This window comes from Muntiacus reevesi, chromosome 11 (genome assembly GCF_963930625.1).
Source record: "Muntiacus reevesi chromosome 11, mMunRee1.1, whole genome shotgun sequence".
In the NCBI taxonomy this organism is placed as follows: Eukaryota; Metazoa; Chordata; class Mammalia; order Artiodactyla; family Cervidae; genus Muntiacus; species Muntiacus reevesi.
In genome coordinates, this window is record NC_089259.1 from 23,081,044 (window position 1) to 23,105,269 (window position 24,226).

The 24,226-nt window shown below is 40.8% G+C and overlaps 1 protein-coding gene across 2 annotated transcripts in view; it reads left to right on the forward strand.

The window, feature by feature from the left end:
* SMAD9 (SMAD family member 9) overlaps positions 1 to 24,226 on the forward strand; it is a 59,693-nt gene that overhangs the window by 16,096 nt on the left and 19,371 nt on the right. Inside the window, exons 1-2 of one of the 2 annotated variants that reach the window (XM_065902273.1) lie at positions 13,207 to 13,225; positions 19,979 to 20,614. In XM_065902273.1, the coding sequence (XP_065758345.1) occupies positions 20,203 to 20,614 (412 nt within the window). In that variant the 5' untranslated portion in view covers positions 13,207 to 13,225; positions 19,979 to 20,202. Of the gene's footprint in view, positions 1 to 13,206; positions 13,226 to 19,978; positions 20,615 to 24,226 lie in introns of those variants that run through there. The other variant, XM_065902272.1, reaches the window with a different exon arrangement.

The following is a 24,226-nucleotide window of genomic DNA, read 5'->3' on the forward strand; positions in this document are numbered from 1 at the left end:
CACCTTATTGTCCCCTTCTATATTTTCTTTGGAGAAAGGTCTTTTTGAGTACTTTCCCCACTCTGAATTGAGTTTTTTTTATTGTTTCATTCTTTATATATTCTGGATATGAAATCCTAATCAGATATATGATTTTCATGGAACGTGATTTTTAATGGACAGAGTCTAAAGAACTACACATATGTAACTTCTCCCTTTTTGTGTAGGTACTTTTCATATTTAAAATTCTGTGGAGTTTCATAACATACAGTCATAGAAGTAACAGAAGTCAGATATTTAAAAAAATTCTTTGTTCTAAAATTGTCTTAGATCTTAACTTTAAACAAACCTTGATTAGAGAATATGTAGCAAATGTGGGGGATAACAGTCTGATGTGTGATTGACATTCAGTGACACAGCATTTGTCCTGCAAATGAAATTTGAAGGGCCATTTGGTCTTTGTAGCTCTAGAAATTTGGATCACTGAAGAACTAGCTGCCACCCCTAGAGTCTGCTTTTCCCCCCTCAGTGTTCTCAAAAGCTTTCATCTGAGTCAAGAGAGCTGTCAAGCAGGTGCATTAAAAATAAGGATTTCAAAAACTTGATTCTAGTTCTGCCTTTGATGTAATTATATGTTGATTATTTAAAACCAAGTTATTGAAAATCCAGCAACAACTCTTAATTTAAAAAATAAAGATTTTTTAAATATATAAGACCTTTTGAACAGGATAAGGACAATAGTTTTAGTCTCACTTATATGGGGAATCAAAGGGAAAAACAAAACAAAACAAAAAGGCAAGCTCATAGAAACAGAGAACAGATTGGTGGTTGCCAGAAGTGGGACGAGGGGCAAACTAGGTGAAGGAAGTCAAAAGGTATAAGTTATAAAATAAGTGTCATGGGATGTGATGTATGGCATGGTGACACATGATCATACTGTATTTTACTACCTATTTGCAAGTTGCTAAGAGAGTTGAAGTTTTCATCGCATGAAAAAAATTATGTGACTATATGGTAACTAGACTTATTGTGTTGAATATTTTGCAATATGGACAAATACAAAATCATTATCTTGCACTCCCAAAACTAATATAATGTTATATGTCCGTTATAGTTCAATTAGAAAAGAAAGGATATTTTTGGAAAAATAGAGGAGAGAAAGGGGTAGGAGTAGAGTAGAATGATCAGGAGTCAATATCAAGAAATGAGAAGTCTAGGTCAGCATTTCTCAGCCTTCTCTCTACTGCCTTTCGGGGTTGGATAATTCTTTGTTTATGGGGTGCTGTCCTCTGCTTATAGGATGTTTAGATCACCTTTGGCCTCTACCTACTAGATGACTGTGACACCTGCTCCCTCCTGCCTGGTCATGGCAACCAAAAATGCCTCCAGATATTTCCACATGTCCTGTGGTGGCAAAATTCCCCCACCACCTCCTTGAGAACTGCTACTCTAGGGTAGTAAGAGCCTGAGTTGAGTTCTAACAGAAGGATGTGATAAAAAAAGGAAAACAAGTGGAATTTTTAGTAAACAAAATTTCCAGTAATTAATATTTATTAAGCAGCTACTCTTTCCCAGGCACCAGCACTAGGTGATACAGTCGTTTAACACATATAATAGTATAATGTGTATTCAAGGCAGATTTTATGCAAGGAATTGGAACTACAGAGAACAAGAAGATAGTCGCTGTCTTAAAAAGACTTGTTTAATAGAAAGTTTAGTTTAGTTGCTCAGTCGTGTCCAACTCTTTGCGACCCCGTGGACCTACCAGGCTCCTCTGTCCATGGGTTTTTCCAGGCAAGAGTACTGGAGTGAGTTGCCATTCCCTTCTCCAGAGGATCTTCCCAACCCAGGGATCAAACCTAGGTCTTCACATGAACAAATACATTACAATCCCAAGTGAAAATACTAATGCGTTCAAGCAACTGAGAAGAGAATTCTTTCAGAGAAGTCACGTGGGCTGAATTTGAGGGATGAACAGCAGTCTTGCCTCCTGGAGTGGGTTTTGCAAATGAGGCAGTGAATTGCCTGTGGTCTTTTAGTCACTAAAATTGAAGACCAAGTGGACACAAAGCTCTCTCCAGACTGTTACCTCTATCCAGGGAATAAAGCTCCTGGAACATAATTAAACCTGGGATGACTGCCCAGGGCAATTGTACACTTTCCCTGAGGCTTTGAATAGAGCAATTAGCACCTGGCAAATCCCAGAGCTGTGCCATTTTAGTGACAGTTTATATTATCCACATATTGTTTTAAATCATCATCAGATAAAGAGGTGTGTATCTCACTCCCTTCATAAATCAGACACACTGCCAAATTATATCAACAACACCTTGTTGATTTTGAAAAAGTTAAATAAGAGGCATGTTTGCCTCCTCTGGTTAATAGGTTCTTTATTAACTGGTAGGTGTGCTGTCTTGGAACCTGGGAACAGATGGGGCCGTATGGCTTCATTTTTTAGAATGGCAGTATGTTGCTTCATCTCATAGCAGCATATTTGCTGTTAGGTAGGAAAGATGCAATTATTCAGTGGCAATTGACATAATATATATTCAACAGTAGTGGTGGCTCTTGACAATTCCTTAATTATTTACATTTAAAAAATTTTACACAACGAAAGGAAGCAATGAGCATCAAAGAAAATTGCCAAAGCATTTATCTTAAACTGCACCGTGTATTCCAGCTCTGCTTTTTCTTCACTGGCTTCTGTCCCATTAGTAACAATAGTGTTCAGACTTGCTGATGTCACTGCCCACTTATTTAATTTAAGTAAATGTGATAAATGTGTTTACTAAAGATTTTGTTCGGAATTTTTTGTAAAGGTCAATATGGTCCTTTTGCATTGCGGTGTATGTTTTCTGATATGGTTGTGAAATTACATTAACTTATCAAAAATAATTATTTATGTACACTAAAAGCTGTGGAGACAGCTGAGATAAGACGCAAAAGCTCTTTTTCCTCTCAGTTCAGAGAAAGCAATTCATGGTTATTCTCCTTCATCTTATCTGATGTTTTGTTTTTGAAAAATATAAAATGTTAATGTGATAGTAACAAAATGATTTTTAGCTTTAGTGCATTTGAATTACTAAAGACTGACCCACACGCTGCAATGGCTGCAGCTCCTTGTGACCCCCTGGCAATGAGGTTTCGAAAGGGTTCCTTGTCACTGGATCCCAAGCTTCAACCACCCACCTTCCTGCCGTTTCAACTCACAGGACTTGTACAACCATATTTTCTTCCTCTCTTCCCCTTTTCTCCTTGCACCCCCACCATTTTCTCTGAGCTGTGGACGACTCTGTCTTCTCAGGACCCCAGTCATCCATTTGGCACACATTAAGCTATGGGCTTCCCTGGGGGCTCGGTGGCAAAGAATCTGCCTGCAGTGAGGAAAACCTGGGTTCGATTCCTGGGTGGGGAAGATCTGCTGGAGAAGGGCGCAGCAACCCACTCCAGTATCCTTTCCTGGAGAATCCCATGGGCAAAGGAGCCCTAGTGGGCTACAGTCCACAGGGCAGCAAGGAGTCAGATACAACTGAAGAGACTGAGCAGCAGCATCTAGCACCTGCTATATGCTAAGCCCTATTCTAGGAGTAGGGGTACAGTTGTGAACAAAATGGGCAAAAATCCGCATCCTAATATCACCTATGTCGTGGTGGGAGAAAAGAGACAATAAACAATAAAAATCAGTAATATACAAAACAGTCTTGGAAGAGGACAACAAAGTTGGAGGAGTCACACTTCCCAGTTCAAACTTATTACAAAGCTACAGAAATCAAAAGGGTATGGTATTAGCATAAGGATGGTTAGAACAATGGAATAGAAATTGAAAGACCTGAAATAAAACCAATCATCTGTGGACCTGTGGCTGGCTGAGTTTTTGACAGCGGTGTTAATAGACCACTCCATGGGGAAAGAATAATCTCTTCAACAAATGGTGCCAAGATAACTGCGTATATGCATGCAAAAGAATGAAATTAGCTTCCTGTCCCATACTACACAGAATTAACTGAAAATGATCAAAGACCTAAATTAAAAAGCTAACACCACAAAACTCTAAGTAAAAACATAGGGATAAATAATTATGACCTTGAATTTGGCAACAAGTTCTTAGATACAACACCAGAAGCACAAGGAACAAAAGAAAAAGTAAATGAAGAGGATGTCATCAAAATAAAAAAACTTTTGTGCATCAAAGAGCATTATCATGAAAGTAAGAAGACAGTATACAGAAAGGGAGAAATATTTGCAAATCTTGTATCTCGGTATCTGTATATCCAGGTTATATAAAGAATTCTTACAGTGCAACACAAAAAGACTCACAGTGCAGTTTTAAAATAGGCAAAGGCCTTGAGCAGTCTTTTCCCCAAAGAAGATATATAGATGACCATCAAGCATGTGAAAAGATGCTCAGCATCATTAGTTGTTAGGGAAATGCCAGTCAAACCACAGTGAGACAACACTTCACGTCCTCTCCAAGATATACGGCATTCTTTAAGTTGATGCCAGTTTTCGAGCAGATAAACATGAATATATTTTAGATTTCCCACACTGTGGTAGATTCTTTTGAATGGGAGGTTGAACCTAAGCAGGAAAAGGCTTTGTCGTAATATGGAATACTGTATGCAGCACTTTAAAAGAATGAAGTAGATTTGCATAATGTTCACATAGAAAATGGGCTTCCCTGGTGGTTCAAAGGTGAAGAATCCACCTGCCAATGCAGGAGACCTGGCTTAGATCCCTGGGTTGGGAATATCCCCTGGAGAGGATGATGGCAGCCCACTCCAGTATTCTTGTCTGGGATATCCCATGGACAGAGGAGACAAGCAGGCTGCAGTCCATGGGGTTGCAGAGTCAAACCTGCCTTAGTGACTAAACAACAACAACATAGAAAATACCCTCAAGTTGCAGAATGATTAAATGTTTTTAAAAATTAAAACGAAATCTGTATTTTTTGGTGAGGATCTGTCTATATATGCATATGCAGAGGAAAATATTAAAAAATAAGCCCAAAGCGGTAATAGTAGTTATACCAGGAGGGGCATGAGGATTTGGACATTGCAATTGATGACCAAGTGAAAGTTAACCTTGTCCATGTTTTAACTTTTGTAAGAATAATAGCTTAATGAGGAACTTATATAATTAGAGCTGTAAAGTGCCTTGACTTGTTTATGTATGACTAGAAATAAAATGCCTCTGGGTTTATTTTGCTTTCGTTTTAGCAATTACTCTGAAACTGTTGGCAGCCAGCTGTAAAAATCTGTACAGGGAGTGCTCAATATCTGTTTTTTTCCTCTTTTATTTCAAACTATGGAACAAGAAGGTATTGTAAGTGAAATAAACATGCAACTTAGAATTAAAATGGAAAACTTAGTATTACTCTGACTACACAGAACTTTAAAAACAAAATATTTACCAACATGAAAATGCTTACGATATTCCATTCATCGAAATAGGCAAAATATAAGACATATCTGTGAACTAATCCTATTTTTAACTATGTTTATTTAGAACAAAGATTTTTGAATTCTTAAAAATGTTTGCAAGTGATCAGCATTTCTCTGTGAATGAGCAGGGGGTTTTGAGGTTTTCTTTTTAGGAAATTTTTCTGTGTTTTTTTAGGCTGTTGTTTGTTTTTCTTTTTCATGAACATACAATGTTTTTAAAATCAAAATGCCCTCTCTATCTTAATTAAAATTAAATGGAAGGAAGAGAGAAGAAAGGAGGAGATGCAGGGCAGGGCAAGGCAGAGCAGATGGGAAATTCTTGTGCTGTCCTCTGCCTCAAGTATTAGTATCATGAATATTGTGTTTTCAGTGCTTTGATGTTTAAAATACAATTTGACAACATGTATATATCTCCATGATATTTAATTTGGTTCATTTGTTTTTCAACTTTATAAAAATGATTTAACCTTCTGTGTCGTCTTTGAGGGTCTAATTTGTTTTTCCATTTAACATGGAAGATTAATCTTTGTCAGTATAGCTAGTATATTTTTTATGACTATATGATATTTCACTGTGAGATTATTCCATTGTTTATCTGTCTGTTCCCTGGCTGATGGATGGGCTGCTTCCAGATTTGTGCTATTTTGAATAGCGCTACTATAAATATTATAGTACATGCAATAGTGTCACTTGGGACATGCATGCCGCGTGCGTGCCAAATCGCTTTGGTCGTTTCCAACTCTGTGTGACCCTATGGACTGTAGCCCGCCAGCCTCCCCTGTCCATGGGATTCTCCAGGCAAGAATATTGGAGTGGGCTGGTTGCCATGCCCTCCTCCAGGGGATCTTCCTGACCCAGGGATCGAACCTGTGTCTCATGTCTCCTGCATCGGCAGGCAGATTCTTTACCACTCGCACCACCTGGAAAGCCCATTACTTAGTGTGGTGCCTTCCAAATGATTTTCACTGTAACTCAGTAGGAAACATACACAGATACCTGTCTCTCTCTTCTTTCTCCCTGTGTATCTGTGTACCTAACTATCACTTCACACTTCTAAATGTAATATTTTCCCTACTCTGAGCAGTGGTTCTGATAAAAATCCAGTATACTTTTTAGAATCCTGATACAGATCCAGTGAACTGACTTATTAACTTATTTCTATCTAAGGTTTGAACACTAGTCTGAACATACCAGGTTGTGGAGTTGCTAGGTCTAAAGATATGCAACTTTCAGTTTCACAGTTCAGTTCTGTTCAGTCACTCAGTTATATCTGACTCTTTACGACCCCATGAATCACAGCATGCCAGGCCTTCCTGTCCATCACCAACTCCCGGCAAATTGTTCCCAAAGTGCTGATCAACCTATTCCTATCAATTTTTGTTAATCACGTTTCTTTTTTAACTTTTTATTTTGTACTAGGGTACAGCCAGTTAACGTGTTAATCACATTCTTATCAACACTTGGTATTTCAAACAAAGTTGGGTTTTCAACAAGAAGTCTATTAACTTAATGAACAAGTGAGAACATGTTAATGATTTTGACTTATGTTCTAATCTTATGACTAAAAATTTCTAGCCAAATAAAGTGCCAGAATTTCTAGAAAACTGGACTACACTGAGTTGCTCTGTATTCTTTTTGAGATCTTGCTTGGCAAATGCTTCACATATTCTTTGCTTGAAAGTACATCTTGCTTGTTACTCTTGTTTGCTTTGCTGCTTAAGTATGCAAATAGTGATCTCTCTCAGTTGTGGCCTCAGTACTTGATTATTTTAAGATTAAGCATCCCTGAGATATTATCTGCTAAGTAACAATTTAACTGACTGAGAAAACAGATACGTTGTCCTTGATATAGTATGACACGCTTCATTTGAAAAAGATGAATTTTTATAGGTGGTTTTGGTATCAATTTAAAGTTCAGAGGCTCAGTTAAGTATCAGCAGGCTGTTTGATGAAAAGTTTTGGTTGATTATGTCAAAATGTGTCCTTTTGTAGAAGCAACCTGACATCTAAGGCTTCTAGTAAGAACCTAGTTTAGCTAGTTTGTGGGTCTTGTCATCATTTGTAAAGTTGAGAATGTCTTTCCTGCAGTTTTTACATTTGCCAGGGGAGTGCCTCTTTTCGTTGGCTCTTGGCTCCTGCTGTGTTTCATGACTCCTTGGCACATAAAAATCTACTTGTTAGTTTAGATTCAGTGACTGAATCTACAAATGGAGAATTTTTGCTCTGCACAATGATTGACTTCATTATTCACAGCTATCTTCTTGGTTAGTGGGCCGTGACCTGTCATCTTGTAAGGCACCTTCCTTATGTCTGTCTGGCCTAGGTGACTCCAACAGGAGGTAACCTTCCCTCCAGTTTAATCTTTCAAGTCAGTGGTACAGCTAAGCCTAGTCACCCCATAATGCCATGTTGTATATATTTCAGTGATATTGTCATCATCGTTGACAGAATCTTTCCCAACACTGCCTTGCACCTTCTTATTCTTCTGGGTGTGAGTTTTTCTAGCTTGAAAATGAACAGAGCTCGTTACAGTGGGTGAGCTCACTTTGACTCCAGCACAGATTCCATTTTTTGTTTTGTTTTTAGTTTCTGGAATTCTTCCTCAATGGCGAGAATCCAAGCTGTAGATTTAAAGAAACCCTTGCTTGCAAGGTGGGGCAGTGGCAATTTACAGATGCCGGATGGAGTGGAAGGAGTAGAGAAATTGACAGCGCAGAAATGTTAGGACTCCAAGTGGTGTCGTTTCCTCAGTTGCATCATATCCACCTTTTCAGAGATTCCACCTAGAGAAAAATGTGACAGGTTGGAGCACTTCAAGTTCATGCCTCACGGTCCATCCACAGGTCTTGGGATGGGGAAGCTGCTCTGGGGGTGCCAGTTACAGATGGTGGGTCTCCCTGGCCCTGCTGGTTCACTGAAGCAAATAGATTGCTTCTCGGCTGATCCAGAGCTTTAGACTCTCTATGATAAAATCACTCTTTTGCCACTTATGTTTAAAATAAAAATAAAGCAAAACCTTCCCATAAACCATTTGGCAAAGCCAAAAATATCCCCTTCCCCTCCTTGTATTTTTAAGACTCTAAATATTTTGAAATAGTTTAATGGGATGGTTTCCTGACTTAGATTCCTTTAATTCCTTAGGTAATGAAGACTTTAAATCTGGGAAACTGTTATATGGGTTTAGCACAGCACAGCACCCATCACACAGTAGAGACTCAATAAACATGTGTTGACTGATTCAAGAATGAATGAAAATGTACAAACTACCTACCATCCATAAAATAAATAAGTCACATGGATATAATGTACAGCACAGGGAATGTAGTCAGTGGTATTATAACAACTTTGTGTGGTGTATAATCTATAAAAGTATTGGATCATTATGTTGCATTCCTGAAACTAATATAGTATCGTAAGTCACCTGTACCTCATACGAAGGAAGGGAGGAAGAGAGAAAGAAAATGTTGAGAATTATTTCAGGATGGCTTCACAGCATAAATTTTAGAGGACTTTTTGGAAATAATCCCTACTTCTAGCAATGCACCTAAGCACATGGGAGGGTAGTAAGTTGCTTTTGGTCTTACACGGCAAAGGGCCATTCATTCTGTCAATTTGCATTTCTCAGAGGTACAGAGTGGGAAGAGTAAAAAGGGAAGGTGACTTGTGTGTTTATCATAATTACAGGCTGGAGTTTTGGAAGTGAACTTAAAAATCTTTTTTCAATTAAGCTCCTTGCACATAACTTATATGTTGACATATGAAACCTTCTGAATGAAAAATACAGAAAATTTTGAAAAAACATGTTTCTGTGCTGTGCGTGGTGTGGCTGTCATGCATTGTTCCTGCTGTTTCACCACACCACATTCCCTATGTTTGGGCCAAACTGTGTTTATTGAGAATCAATAAAAGAAAGGGGGTGGAGGGAGGGAGAAAAAGAGGATGCATGTGTTGGATTTCTATTCCTAAACCCTCATCAGGGTTAAAAAATGAATGACATCCGGGGTGTCCTGGGATGACTTTATAACAATGAGAAGGTAGAAATATACTTCCTTACCTACAAAAACAATTTCAAAACATCTATTTAAAAAGGAAAATATCTGTTTTCCGAATTTGAACTAAGCTATTCTACATGGATATCATCTGATAGTTAGAATAACAGAGTTTTCTGAAGGACACACTGGGAACATTTTTAAAAAGTGGTTTATTAACTGCATCAGTAAAATAATACTATATTCCTTACCCAAAAAGCTGGCACAGTTGTAAAATTCTTAAAGTTCTAAAGATGTTTGGTGTTTTGATGGGCGAAGTTTTTAGAAGATAAAGCATCCCCAAAGCTAATTTGATTTGTTCTGCAGTTTGCTAACAATGGTGTTCTTTAGTGCCTAACCAAAGTTTCGATGATGAGATGGCCAGAATACATTTTTAAAGTTAGACTTGTATTTTAAAAGTAGCAATGTAATGTGAGATCTCTTAATTTTACTAAGGTGTCTAGATTGTTACTATCAGATATACTTACAAAAGTAAAGTTTAACAGTTCATTCAAGGAACTGCAACATAGACAACTTGGTAAATATTTATTGTCTGAAAGGATATTTTTCCTAAAAAAGCTGTACGTGAATCAGCTTTTGTCCATAGCATCATAATTTCACATTTAGTATGATTCATTTTGTAAGAAAAGTAATCTCCCAAATGTATATTTGCGTCAAACCCAAATTTTCATAGATCAGAATTGCTTGGAGTAAGGGCTCCTTTAAGATGTCTTGTGTTGTGTAAGATCTTGTTTATTCTTTTTGAGGTTGCTAAGGTACAGAAAGTTTGACTTTTTTAAAAGGGCAATAGTTATTCACCAGTTTATAAACAGTTAAGTAAAAATAGATTTCTAAGGATCTTCAATTTGTAAGTAATAAATCATCCACGTTGAAATAGTTGACCTGGATTCTACTTTACTTAAGAATGTGGACTGTTTTATAAACACACCAAGAGTTGCAAATATAGAAGAGAGGAAGTAAAGAATTGCACTGTCAGTAATATGCAATATACTTTTGTGCCTATATGAAATTTTAGTCAAAGCATTCTAATACATACAGTAAAGCATGTTAGAATTGGGTCTAAATTAAGACTGGCCTCTGAGTAACACAAAGTCTACTTTGTTGCAACCCTGTTTGTTGTTGTTGTTTAATCACCCAGTCTGTCTGACTCTTGGGACCCCATGGACTGCAGGACGCCAGGCTTCCCTGTCCTTCACTATCTCCTGGAGTTTGCTCAAACTCATGTCCGTTGAGTTGCTGATGCCATCCAACCATCTCATCCTCTGTCGTCCCCTTCTCCTCTTGCCCTCAATCTTTCCCAGCTTCAGGGTCTTTTCCAATGAGCTGGTTCTTTGCATCTTGTGGCCAAAATATTGGAGCTTCAGTTTCAGCATGAGTCCTTCAAGTAAATATTCAGTGTTTATTTTCTTTAGTATTAACTGGTTTGGTCTCCTTTCTGTCCACAGGACTCGAGAGTCTTCTCCAGCACCACAGTTGGAAAGCATCAGTTCTTCAGGGCTCAGCCTTCTTTATAGTCCAACTCTTGCATCCATACAGGACTACTGGAAAAACCATAGCATTTAACTAACTTCACCTGAAGTTGCAAGCCTTCAATTGACCAGAGTTCTGAAATAATTACAGGACAGATTCTGCTAGTGTAATAGTTGTCTAGATGGGGAGACAGTTTCCTGATGCTTCATACTCTGCCATCTTTTTAAAATCCCCTTCCTCTAGTCTTTTTAAAGACTGTCCCCCTGCCCCTGCCACCAGCACCTAATTTAGTTTGAACAGTCAGCTATTCTCTTTAGTTTCTTCAGCTTTTTCCCTTTCTCTCTCATACTTTCTCCTTCGCCTCTTTCTTCTAATTCAATGGGTCTTTTTTTTTTTTTTTAAGAAAATCTTTTGGTGGTCACAAGTTCTTTTAAGAATTTGAAGAAAATTACCTATGGATTGTCTGCCTAGAAAAATCTATGTATCTCCCAGTAAGAGCTGATAGTTGAGACCCATTGTTGTTATTGTTTAGTCGCTCAGTCATGTCTGATTCTTTTGAGACCCCAAGGACTGTAGCCTACCAGGCTTCTCCGTTCATGGGACTTCCCAGGCAAAAATACTGGAGTGGGTTGCTGTTTTCTCCTCCAGGGGATCTTCCCAACCCAAGGATCAAATCTCTGTCTCCTGCATTGGTAGGTGAATTGTTTACCACTAGCCACCCGGAGGCTCCTCAGAGGTCCATTATTGTTACTATTTAGTCGCTAAGTGGTGTCTGACTTGTTCCAACCCCGTGGACTGTAACCCATCAGGCTCCTCTGTCCATGGGATTTCCCCGGCAAGAATACTGGAGTGGGTTGCCATTTCCTTCTCCAGGGGATCTTTCCGACCCAGGGATCAAACCCTTATCTCCTGCAATGGCAGGCAGATTCTTTACTGCTGAGCCACCAGGGAAGCCCTTCAGAGGTGCCCTGGAATCCCACCATGGGAGCCCTGTTATAACGATGCATGTCTGTCAACTTCCCTTGACACTCTGGGCAGGAAGTATTCTACCCGAGGCTCAGGCAGCTCACTCAGGGACTGGTGAATGGGAACTGCCCTCATAGATTTGTAGGAAGTCTCTGAATATGGTTAGGAAAACCTCTTTCCCAGAGTATGAAATCATGACACCCATTTCCCATGTTTATCCACCAGCTGGCATGTTTATTCAGTGATATTAAACTGGTATGTGTATGAGGTAGTTACTTATACCTTACAAGACAAACTTGTGACTGCCATTCATTTGGCACATGTAGGGATGACAGGCTAGTTTAAGTGAGGACCGATCTGAATACATCTGTGTATTTGTGTATGTGTTGTTTTAAGTCTGGTTTCTCTTCAATAATACGACATGATATATATGTGCCTATAGTAATAATAACAGCCAACTATTTTCTAGATAGATGTTCTTTGGGGTCTCTTTTTACCCTTTCAAAGCCATATTAATTACTGATATACAAAAAATGATATAAAAGTAGTCAAGGAAACAGTCTGTTCCTTCAAGGGGGTTAAATGTTCTTTTGAAAGTGTGTTCAGATTCTAAATTTCTATAGTAAACTGTTTTATGGAGGGGATACCAAGGTGTACTTCATGCTGGCTGTGGATTAGAGGGTCAGAATTGACAAGGTCGATCAGTACTCTGTGATGACCTGGATGGGTAGGATGGTGGGGGTGGGAGGGAGGTCCGTGAGGGACGGGATATATGTATACATATAGCTGACTCACTTCATTGTACAGCAGGATGAACACAACAATTGTAAAGCAATTATACCTCCATTTTTAGAAAATAAAAAGAGGCTTCTTCAAAACCCCTAAAAATTTATAAAAAGATTGAGAAATTAAACAACAAAACAAATAATGAAATAGCAGTGTGTGTCCTGGGTGTTTCTGGAGTGGCCCTTGCAGCCAGACACCCTGGGCTGACGGGAGTGCACAGCCTGGTCGGTGATGTAGCCTTTTCTCGTCTGGGTTGGCCAAGGAGCAGTGCCCTTGAGGGACTGTTCAGTGGGTCCATATGCTCCAGAGCAGACAACCAAGGTATCCACCTTAAGCAGTAATTTTTGAATTTTATTTTCTTCAGGATTGAATTCACCAGTTGGATCTTCCAGTGAGGCCAAGTAAGTGGAAGTAAGATTGAGTAACTGGTAACAGAAGTTCAGTTTAAACCAATAACTTAAAAGTCTCATTTCTCCCACACTTTTATCCAGCCAAATTAGATCTGAGTGTGGAATAATGTATGGTTAAATCATGGTGAGTGCACATGGTGAGTTCTGCTTTCTTTTTTTTCCCCCCTTTTTTTAAATTTATTTTTTAATTGGAGGAAAATTGCTTTACAATGTTGTGTAGATTTCTACTGTACAACAACGCAGTCAGCCATGTGAAAATGTTAGTTGCTCATTCATGTCCGACTCTTTGTGGCCCCATGGACTTAAGCTGCCAGGCTCCTCTGTCCATGGAATTCTCCAGGCAAGAATACTGGAGTGAGTTGCCATTCCCTACTCCAGGGGGTCTTCCTGACCCAGGAATTGAACCTGGGTCTCCTGCATTGCAGGCTATTTCTTTACCATCTTAGCCACCTGGGAAACCTGTTCCCTCTGAAGCCTTCCTCTCCTTCCCTGACCCCGCCCCTCTACGTCATCTCGGAGCGCCAGACTGGGCTCCCCGTGTTAAATAGCAGCTTCTCACCAGCTGTCTGTTCCACACATGGGTAGTGTATCTACATTGATGCTACTTTCTCCATTCATCCCATTCTCTCCTTCCCCCTTTGTGTCCACAGGTCCGTTCTCTGCATCTGTGTCTCCATTCCTTTCCTGCAAATAGGTTCATCAATACCATTTTTCTAGATTCCATATGTATGCATTAATATATGAAATTTGTTTTTCTCTTTCTGACTTACTTCACTCTGTATAATAGGCTCTAGGTTCATCCACCTCACTAGAGCTGACTCAAATTGATTCTTTTTTATGGCTGAGCAATATTCTGTTAGTCATTACTCCACACACCACATCTTTTTTATCCATTTATCTGTAGATATACACCTAGGTTGCTTCCATGTCCTGGCTATTGTAAACAGTGCTGCAGTGAACATTGCGGGTACATGTGTCTTTTAGAATTATGGCTTTCTCAGGATATGTTCCCAGTAGTGGAATTTCTGGGTCGTATGGTAGATATATTCCTAGTTCTTTTGAAGAAATCTACATTCTGTTCTCCGTAATAGCTGTATCTGTTTACATTCCCACCAACAGTGTAGGAGAGTTAGTTCCTTTTCCTCCACATCCTCTCCAGCCTTTATTGTTTATAGATTTTTTGATGACGTCCATTCTGACTGGTGTGAGGTGATACCTCGTTGTAGTTTTGATTTGCATTTCTCTAATAATTAGTGACGTTGAGCATCTTTTCCTGTGTTTATTGGCTATCCATAGTGCTGTTTCCTTTTAAGTGGCTCTGTTTATTTAAAAGACTTGAAAATGAGAAGTTGTTTTGCTCACTCAGTTCGGGTTTATTGTAAAACTCAGTTGCCAGAAAGAGAGAGTACAGTACTGTTTTTGTGCCGTGAGTGCGTGAAGTGGCCCACGAGTGAACCGGAGAAGGCGTGGCCCTGCTGCTTTTCCCTTCCACCCACAGGAGGGAAGCTCTAATGGCCAACAGATGGAGTTTGTGGATGTCTGGCCTCATGAATGCCTGCATGCAGGCGCCAAAAATGGTGGCAGACCCAATCACACCACGCGTATGTTTTCACTCTTATTCCCTGGGGCTGATAAAAATAATGCTGGAAAGAAACGGAAAGCTGGAGAGAAAAGTGGGCACTGTGCTGTAATTGGCAGATGACATTTATCAGAAGAAGGATCGGTTTGACAACCATGGAGAGAAGTTGTTTTGCCCCGGTCCATGTGCTATGTCTTCATGGGTGAAAAGCTTTACTTTCAGACTCCCCAGTGGTAGCAGCGTAGCACCAACAGCTGAGAGAAAAGTAACTGTTTCCCCTTTCCACTCATCCTTAACGCTCCCCTAAAACAGAATTTGAACAAATATTTAAAGATGCAAAATACTATTTGAAATGAACATTGTGGTAGTATCTTGGCATAATGGCCACAAAATACTTCATTGCTTGGCAGAATAGAGGTGTAGAGGCAACTGGCCCATTAGCATCGAGGAAAGCTTGTTTCACTCAGTAAAAGCAAGTGCAGTGGACAAAAGTATATTCTTCATGCTATTGGAAATGTTTTGTGGAAGTGTGGTGTTTCCATTCCTTTAGCACAAATAAATTGTTTGGTTTCACTTTAAAGTGGGAAAAAAAAACAATCCATGTGGGAGATTACATGTGGTGGTTGTATAGTCCGTTGTGACACCACAACCATGGGATTGCGGACTCAGCGCCCAGACAGACCCTCCCCATGAGGCTGAGCCCTTCTTGACCCACAGATGAGGAAATGAGGGGCCCCGGAGAGAACGCAAGACTTGTTCAAGATCACACAGTCAGTCTATGGCAGGGTTACAGAGTTTTCTTACAGAAGTGAGAGTTTAACCACAAAAAGCTTTTTAGAAAGTTGTCCTCACCTGCCTTGCTAGGTTATCTTTTAACTGTGACTTAAAGCCTTCCTTGTGCAGCTCAGAGATCATCTTTGGAACCTTCCAGAACCCCCTAAGTTGGGCCAAGGGTTCTTCCTCCTATGCCACTTATTGCCTCTCTTCTGTAGCTCTTGTTATATTTTGTAGAAGTCATCTGGTTGTGTTTTTGTGTCTCCGTCCTTGTATATTCATCTTCATAGTTTATTCTGTTTCATTCTTCTTTGTACTTTATAGGAATGGAGTAAGGACAAGCTTTAGTAACGCCCCACCCCCCTTCCTATTTGTGTGACAGTTGGATGGCTCCCCGGGATGCTGTGTGTTAATTACTAAAATTATTATGAGTCTGACCGGTGGTATTTTCAGGAGGTTAGAGCTTGCTCTAGGTTAGAGCGTATAGTCTCTGCGAACCTAAATTACCTGACAGTAGAAAGCCATTTTGAGTCAGATTGACGCATTGGACAGACGGGCAGGGTGGGGGTGGCCTGCACTGTGGATGTCAGTGTGATGACCAGCCGGAGATAAGCGAGGACCCTTTGTTCTACTAGTGGCTACAGTATTACAGGAATGAGAATGGGATAACCTTTAGGAACCCTGAGCTGCACCCCTGGACAAATAGCAACTATTAACATTGACGGGAACCTGAAGCCTTAGTGTTACTGACAGTCCAAGTTTGATATGTTTTTTTACATTTAGTTTTCCTATTAAAAATACATACATCAAACAAATGTAGAGAATCATATTTTGAACATCTGTGGACCCACCAATCAGCGTTTTTAGACCTTAACTTTTCTTAAACAGAACCTAAATTTATGTATTTTCCATTTACTTTGTGTTTTTATTAAAAATTTTTATTAAAGTTTGATTCACAATGTTGTGTTAGTTTCAGGTATATAGCAGAGTGATTTGGTTATACACATATATGTGTGTGTGTGTGTGTGTGTGTGTGTGTGTGTGTGTGTGTGTATAGGCTTCCCCAGTGGCTCAGCAGTAAAGAATCCACCTGCCAATTCAGGAGACGAAGGTTCGATCCCTATGTCTGGAAGATCTCCTGGAGAAGGAAATGGCAGCCCACTCCAGTATTCTTGCCTGGGAAATCCCATGGCCAGAAGAGCCTGGCAGGCTACAATCCATGGGGTCACAGAGTCAGACCCAGCTTAGTGACTAAACAACAACTATTTTTATATATTCTTTTCCAGATTCTTTTCCATTACAGGTTTTTGCAAGATATTAAATTTAATTCCTTGACTATAACCTTTTGGTATTTTGTATTCTTTTCCTTCCTTATACAGAGGTCACTATTATGAATTTGGCGTTTGTTACTCAGAGATTCTAAAGTTGACTCTTTGGGGCCTCCCCCCTAAGGCAAGGGCTCTGTGTGATGGAACAGGAGCTGTGTCTTGTGGCAATAAAACCATAGTTTTGGAGCCATGGTGAGACTCATAAAGATTTGAAATGTGGCAGTGAAATCAGACTGCAGAGCCAGGGTTCCCAAATCCTAGATTCTTGACTAGTTGGAATTTCCCCAGGGGATGAGAAGGGACAGTGGACCCCGAAAGTCATTCATCAGGGTAAAGCTCAAACAGACATGGCTTGAGAAAATGTATTGTTTAGGAGTAATGCTTTTCAAACATTTTTCTACTGTAACCCACAATAACAAACAAATTTTGCAAAGTGACCCTCGATACTTGGGTGTGCGTGCACACACACACACACACACACGCACACAGAACACGTACCTCCAAATGAAGCTTTTATATGAAATAATACCATTCTTTCTTTGTTAGCTGCACTGCAATAGGGTCTGTTTTGCTTTTACAAAAGCAATTTGTCCCAATAAATTGATTTCCCAGGCCATTAATAGATCGGAGCAGTTAAAACAACAGCAGCAAACCTGGGTTTGCAGAACTGTGATTTGTTTCCTGGAGAAAAAGTTTTTTTAAAGGGTCTTTTAGTTTAACTCTACTGAACATCTTTATAAGTAGCTGTTTTCTACTGATGGCCTAAGCTTCAAAATTTATGCCATGACTTACTAATAAAAAATTCTATGTAAAACTAAGCAGAATTCAGAGCTCTTTTGAGGTTCAGGTTATTCTGTGTCATGTTGCTTCTCCTCCTCAGAGCGCTTCATCCTCTTCAACGATTGCTTTAAGGCAGCCTGTCTCAATTAAGTAAACAGAGCTTGAACACAGTGACTTAACTATACTTTATAAATTCATGATTGTTAAGCCACAGAATCAACCTTTCCAAATAAAACTGAGTGTAAGTCAAACTGCCAGGAGAAAAAGAACAGCTATGGAGTCTTTAACTCTCCTTTCACCCTAGTTTACCCTCTGTCTGTATACAGGGCTAACTAAAGTCTACACAAGGAATAAAGTGATGTATGTACGTGTTGCTTCATGTTTATTGAATGTCACCCGTTTTTGTGTAACCAGACTGCCATCCTCTTCACAGAGCTTTGTTATTGTTGTTTAGTTGCTAAGTCATGTCCTACTCTTTTGAGACCCCATGGACGATAGCCCGCCAGGCTCCTCCGTCCATGGGATTTCCCAGGCAAGGACACTGGAGCGGGTTGCCATTTCCTTCTCCAAAGGATCTTCCCGACCCAGGGATTGAACCCGTGTCTCCTGCATTGGCAGGCGGGTTCTTTACCGTCTGAGCCACCAATAACCCCTCTTCACAGAGCTGCCTGATGATCATCATAAGAGCAAGCGTTGTGACAGCACCTCTGTCCAAAGACGTGTATGTAATTGAACCCAGAAAGGTGCAACTCCAGGGAGGCAAAGGGGAAAATTACGTCTCATGCGTATTAAACACGCAGTTGTTGGAGATGATGAACTAGATTGATTCCAAGATGCTAAAATGAGTCAGCTTTCTCCGAAATCCTACCAGCAACCACTTTACAAGGGAAACAAGGGAGCTGGTCTCTAAAACCTGGAAGAAGCAGAGGGTTTTGTTTAAGCCAGCTATTTTTTCACAGAAGAGGAAATGCAGAGCTACCTCAGGAAATTTAAATGGGACTGTTGAATAACTGCGGAGGAATGTCTCCTTGGGATGAGAAGGCAAAGAAAAGTTCAACTGATTTTCAGGGAGAATAACAAAAGTGACAGTGTGCATGTTGTGTGTGTGACTGTGTGTAACTTCTAGAACGTTCGGGTCTTATGACTCCTTTCTACTTTTAAGAATTATTGAGAACTCCAAAGAACCTTTGTTGATGTGGCTCATTTTTTTTTTTTTTTGCACCATTTTAGGAATTAAGACTGAAAAGCTTAGAACGTTTACTGACTTACTAAAGACAATGATAAACTCATTATATATTATTAGTAACATAAACATTTTTTATTTTTTTAAAAATCAATTTTTACCCCCCAATAGTGAAGAATGTTACTGTTTTGTATTTTTGCAAGTCTCCTTAATGCTTGGTTGACTATGACACTTGGATTCTCATAACTGCTCCTGCAAACAATCTGTTGTGATCTGTTGTTTGGGTTGAAATACATGGGGGAAAGTTTAGTGCACCCAGATGTGTTAGTTGGAAAAGAGAGGGTCTCACAGTCCCCTGAAGGGGACTCTGGAACTCCCAGGGGTCCTTGGGTCACATTTTGAGAACCACTATCCTATAAAGTAATTTGGAAACATAAACGAGTGATAAGATTACTGTGTTAATCCCTCCGTTGTGTCCAACTCTTTGCGACCTGGTGGACTATAGTCCGCCAGGCTCCTCTATCCATGGATTAGAACTGGAATAGAGGAGCTCCTTCAGAGGTGTTGCAGTGATGAAGGGGAGAGGGCAGGTGGGGTGGGGCTTAGATGTTGGCAGAAATGGAGAGAAAGCTCCCAAACTTGAAAGGTGTTTTGAAGGCAGAATTACCAAGACTTGGAATAGGGCATAAAAGAGAAGGAAGAGTCAAGATGACTAATAAGAGTTTTCTTTCTTTCTTTCTTTTTTTTTTGGTGTCTGCCTTTATTATTTTTAATTAATTAGTTTCTGGCTGTCCTGGGTCTTTGTTGCTGCACACGGGCTTTCCTAACTGCATCAAGCCCGAGCTACTCTGTCTGTGGCATGCAGGCTTCCTCATTGCGAAGGCTTCTCTTGCCTTGGAGCATGGGTTCGTGGGCACTCGGGCTTCAGTAGTTGCAGTTCACAGGCTCTGTCGCTGTGGCTCTCGGGCTCTATCGTGTGGGCTCAGTAGCTGTGGCACACAGGCTTATTTGCCCCATGGCATGTATGATCTTCCCAGAGCAGGGAATGAACCCACGTCTCCTGCATTGACAGGTGTATTCTTAATCACCGGACCACCAGGGAAATCCTAAGTGTTTTCAAGTATAGAACATCTGAAAAATATTTTCTCCCTTACACCCAACCTTTGCCCTTTTCTGAAAATTATCCCAATAAAGTTCACTGAAGTCTTTTTTTTTTTTTTTACCTCCCCCCAGAATTGTCCTGCCCACCCCAGGGCTTTGGAAAAAGTCAACTACTTCCCAGCCTGCACTGGTCACAGTCACTTCCAGAAGAAAGGGAAGACCTATGACGTCCCTGGGGACTTGGGACCGATGACCTCCCAAGGGGCGGCCTTGCTCACTTCGCTCGGGCCCTGCAGGCAGTGAAGGGCTGTGGGTCCAGCTCCTGTGTGCACCGGACGCCGGCAGGCCCCCCTCTTATGCACTCCAGCACCCCCATCAGCTCCCTCTTCTCCTTCACCAGCCCGGCAGTGAAGAGACTGCTCGGCTGGAAGCAAGGAGATGAAGAGGAGAAGTGGGCGGAGAAGGCAGTGGACTCTTTAGTGAAGAAGCTAAAGAAGAAGAAAGGAGCCATGGACGAGCTGGAAAGGGCGCTCAGCTGCCCGGGGCAGCCCAGCAAGTGCGTGACCATCCCCCGCTCCCTGGACGGGCGGCTGCAGGTGTCCCATCGCAAGGGGCTGCCGCACGTCATCTACTGCCGCGTGTGGCGCTGGCCCGACCTGCAGTCTCACCACGAGCTGAAGCCACTGGAGTGCTGCGAGTTCCCATTCGGCTCCAAGCAGAAGGAGGTGTGCATCAACCCCTACCACTACCGCCGCGTGGAGACGCCAGGTGGGTTTCCTTCGTGGTTTAGCTGACAGGTAAGAGGGCGCGTCCGGTTAGTGGGGAGACACGGGCCACCGGCAGGAGAAGGAAGCCCTCCCACCGCTGCAACAGAGACAGGAGGAGGGAGGTTCAGCTTGGAGAAGCCCATCCCAAATTTTGTAGGCAGAATAACCTAGACAAAAGATCTTTCATTTCAGCATAGAGTAAGTTTTGTGTGATTTTGGAAAACGCCCTTTTATTTTGATGTCTTTTCGAGTCATCGTCCAGTTCTTGAAAGGTCTGAATATGGTCTTCACATGATAAACAGTTTAAAAAAAAAAAATCTTTCTCCCCAACTCCCCCCCTTGAACTCAGCTGTACTGAACTCAACCAGCCGCACTCTCCCCACGCTAAAGTAAGCAGAGGTGTCCTCTAAACTAAGCAGATGATGGAAGAGTTGCTGGAAATCCTTCCAAGACTGAAAACAATGGCAGTGAGGGGAGATTGGCAGCTCTTCTTAAATATGACTTTAAACATAGGAAAGTATTAATCCTAAAGTGCTTCACGCACGTGTGTGTGTAAGTCCGGTGTTCATCTTTGTTCCTTCACACTGGTGTAACAGTTTGACTGCTTTTCTCTTGGAGTGGAGTGTTCCTGCAGCTACAGAGATGCAGTTTTGGGGGAGCTTCCTCTCCCCATTCCTGGAGGGGCCCGCTCGTGCGCTCTGGGGAGCAGCCCGTGTCCATTAGGAGGCGCTTCTGTCTAGGAAGGCAGGTGGTGGGGGAGTCCAGCCTGTCACCTGGCTCCCTCCCAGATTCAGTTAACCTTGTAGCCATCCCTGTTAAGTCCTCCCCAGCCTAGAGCAATCTTACTGAGGTGACCTTTCAGGCTCCTGAATCTTGCCATCATGCTGTTAAACTGATGTCAAGGATGTCACCTGCCTGAGCGTGGACGCTTCTCACAGCCTTGTCACCCAGGGTGCAGGATGAGACCGTGATGAGAAAGGCCCACCTTCCTGGTGAATCCATTGTGCTTTCCCCTAGATCATATACCTATTTGCTTTCTTCTCTTCTCTTTCTTGCTTCTCTCTGGGCTTTCTTCATCTACTTTAAAAACATGTCATTAAGGAGTTTATGACAGAAACGACTTGATTCTTTTTTGTTTCTAAGATTTGAGTTATAGTAAGCATTCAGAATACATCCCATGAAAAATGTTCATCAGGGAATCATTTTCCTCTTCCTCAGTAATGTAGTTATTAGATGTGTTTGTAAGATGTATCAGGCATTCCTTTTGAACACTCAAAACCCTGATTTTAAAGGATTATTTGATGTTTTCATTTCTCATATTATGTGAAGTTCTTTCAGAAATAATAGCATGAATGTTTTTACATATGACAGGTTTCATATCTTGGTAGTTTAGGTTTGAGTTTCCAAGATGAAAGATAGCTAAATGTGGTATTAATTTTAAGGTGATGTTTAAGCTGTCTTTTTTTATTCCTAAATTTGACTTTTTCAATAAAAAGGCAAATTTTATATCTAGGTTTCTGGCCAAGCTTAAAGTCAATATTTTGAGAACGATGAAAGATGCTAATGTTCAGCAAGTTTGCTGGGCCCCTAATTGTCATAAAACTGGTTTTGCCTTTGAAATCTCTCATCTTTTGACCACCCATGCTTGGAACCTTGAAGGCTGCATTGTAGATAATTTTTTTCCTTCTCATAACCTACTAAAATAATCTATTTTAGTGCTTTTCAAACTATCTGCAGTGAAGCACCAGTTTTTAAAAAGCTTCCAATCCATCAAATATCAATATTTTTACAATACAAATAAATTACTGGGCAGATGAAATTTTTAAAAGACTTAAAAATGCAAGCTTGATTTTAAAAAATACAACCTCAGTTTTTTTCCTTACTATTCAACAGATATAAAATTACTCTGTCAAGTGGCTATTAAGTTTCTAAACACAAACTTTCAGTTTGAATACTTGTATCTGTATAAACTGGCACCCAACAGCTGGTAAAATCTCACCAGTCCTCAGATCTTACTTTATGTGGCTTGTGTCTGGTAGAAGCGGTGCGAAAATGTTTTCGGGGCTCATAACGATTTTTCTTCATGCAGCCGGAGGTGATTTCAGTATAATTTCTCCTCTGTGTTAAATTCCCACACTTTATGCAAACCACATGACTTTTGAAAAAGATACAAAAGCTTTTTTCAGCTTTGCCCTGCAGTCCCTTATAGACAGTTAACTCCTTCCATTATCTGCCCCCAGGTCATGTTTAGATAATGTGGTATTTAAAAGGTAGCATCGTGTTAAGGGGCTTCCCAGGTGGTTCAGTGGGAAAGATCCCACCTGCTGGTGGAGGAGATGCCAGAGACTCAGGTTCGATCCCTGGGTTGAGAAGATCCTCTGGAGGAGGAAATGGTGACCCACTCCAGTATTCTTGCCTGGGACATCCCATGGACAGAGGAGTCTGGTGGGCTATAGTCCATGGGGTCACAAAGAATCAGATGCGACTGAACACACGTTGAGACCAAATGTCTGTAAGCTCACTAGGTCTTATTTGCAAGCAACAGTTGTCACACAGAGATAGAACTGAGTTGATTAAGAATAGCTATTGCTCTAGATTGAATGTCTGTGTCCCCCCAAATTCATACATTGAGAACTTCATGCCCAAGATGATATAGTATTAAGAGGCAATGCCTTTAGATGGCTAGATCATGAAGCCAGACCCCCATGAGTGGGATTAGTGTCCTTATAAAGGGGTCCCCAGAGAGACCCCTTGTCCCTTCCTGCATGAGGACACAGTGAGAAGGCAGTCTACAGCCCAGAGGGGGCTCTGCCCAGAACCTGACCAGGCTGCATCCCCATCGTGGACTGTCCAGCCTCTGGGACTGTGAGAAAGAAATTTCTGTTGTTTATCAGCTTCCCAGTCTGTGGTCTATATGTTCTAGTAGCCCACAGCGGCTAAGACAGCTGTGGTTTGAGTGACAGTGTTTACAAATATGATCAATGCAATCCCAAGGTTAACAGCTCTTGTCAGGCTGAATTATAACTCTGATGATACTATCAGTTTTCCTTACAAATCTCCCTCCACTGCCTTTAGTTTTACTGAGATGATAGAAATACATTATCAAGATGTTTGTCTCAATAAAGACAAATTCATCTTCTCTTTTGGTGCCTCAGATCTGCAGGCCATGGAGGAATGAAGGTCTCTGCATTCAGATATGAGGAATTCTGTTTATCAATGTCAAGGATACCCTGTAGGTATATAAGAACTGAAGTCACAGAGAGTATTCAAATTCTTCCTCCCAAAAAGAAAAGTGAGGGTTTATTTGATCATTGTTAACACTGTGCTCAAGAAGCATCAGTGAAAAATAAGCCATGTGTCATTTAGAGTGTCAGCCCTTCACTTTCAGACTATTCATGAGGCAAGAAACCTTTTTATTCCTCTATATTCATGGAAGGAGATTGGATGGCTTGTCATCTATGTCATTTTTGCATCATGATATTGAGGATTGTTCTATAATGTCATAAGGCAATATATGCAAATACTGGCTTTTAAAGGAGGAAGAAATCACTGTTTCCCTGCCACCCTCATTTGTAGTGGTTTAGCTTAAAACTGTTCATCTGCCTCTTGGAGT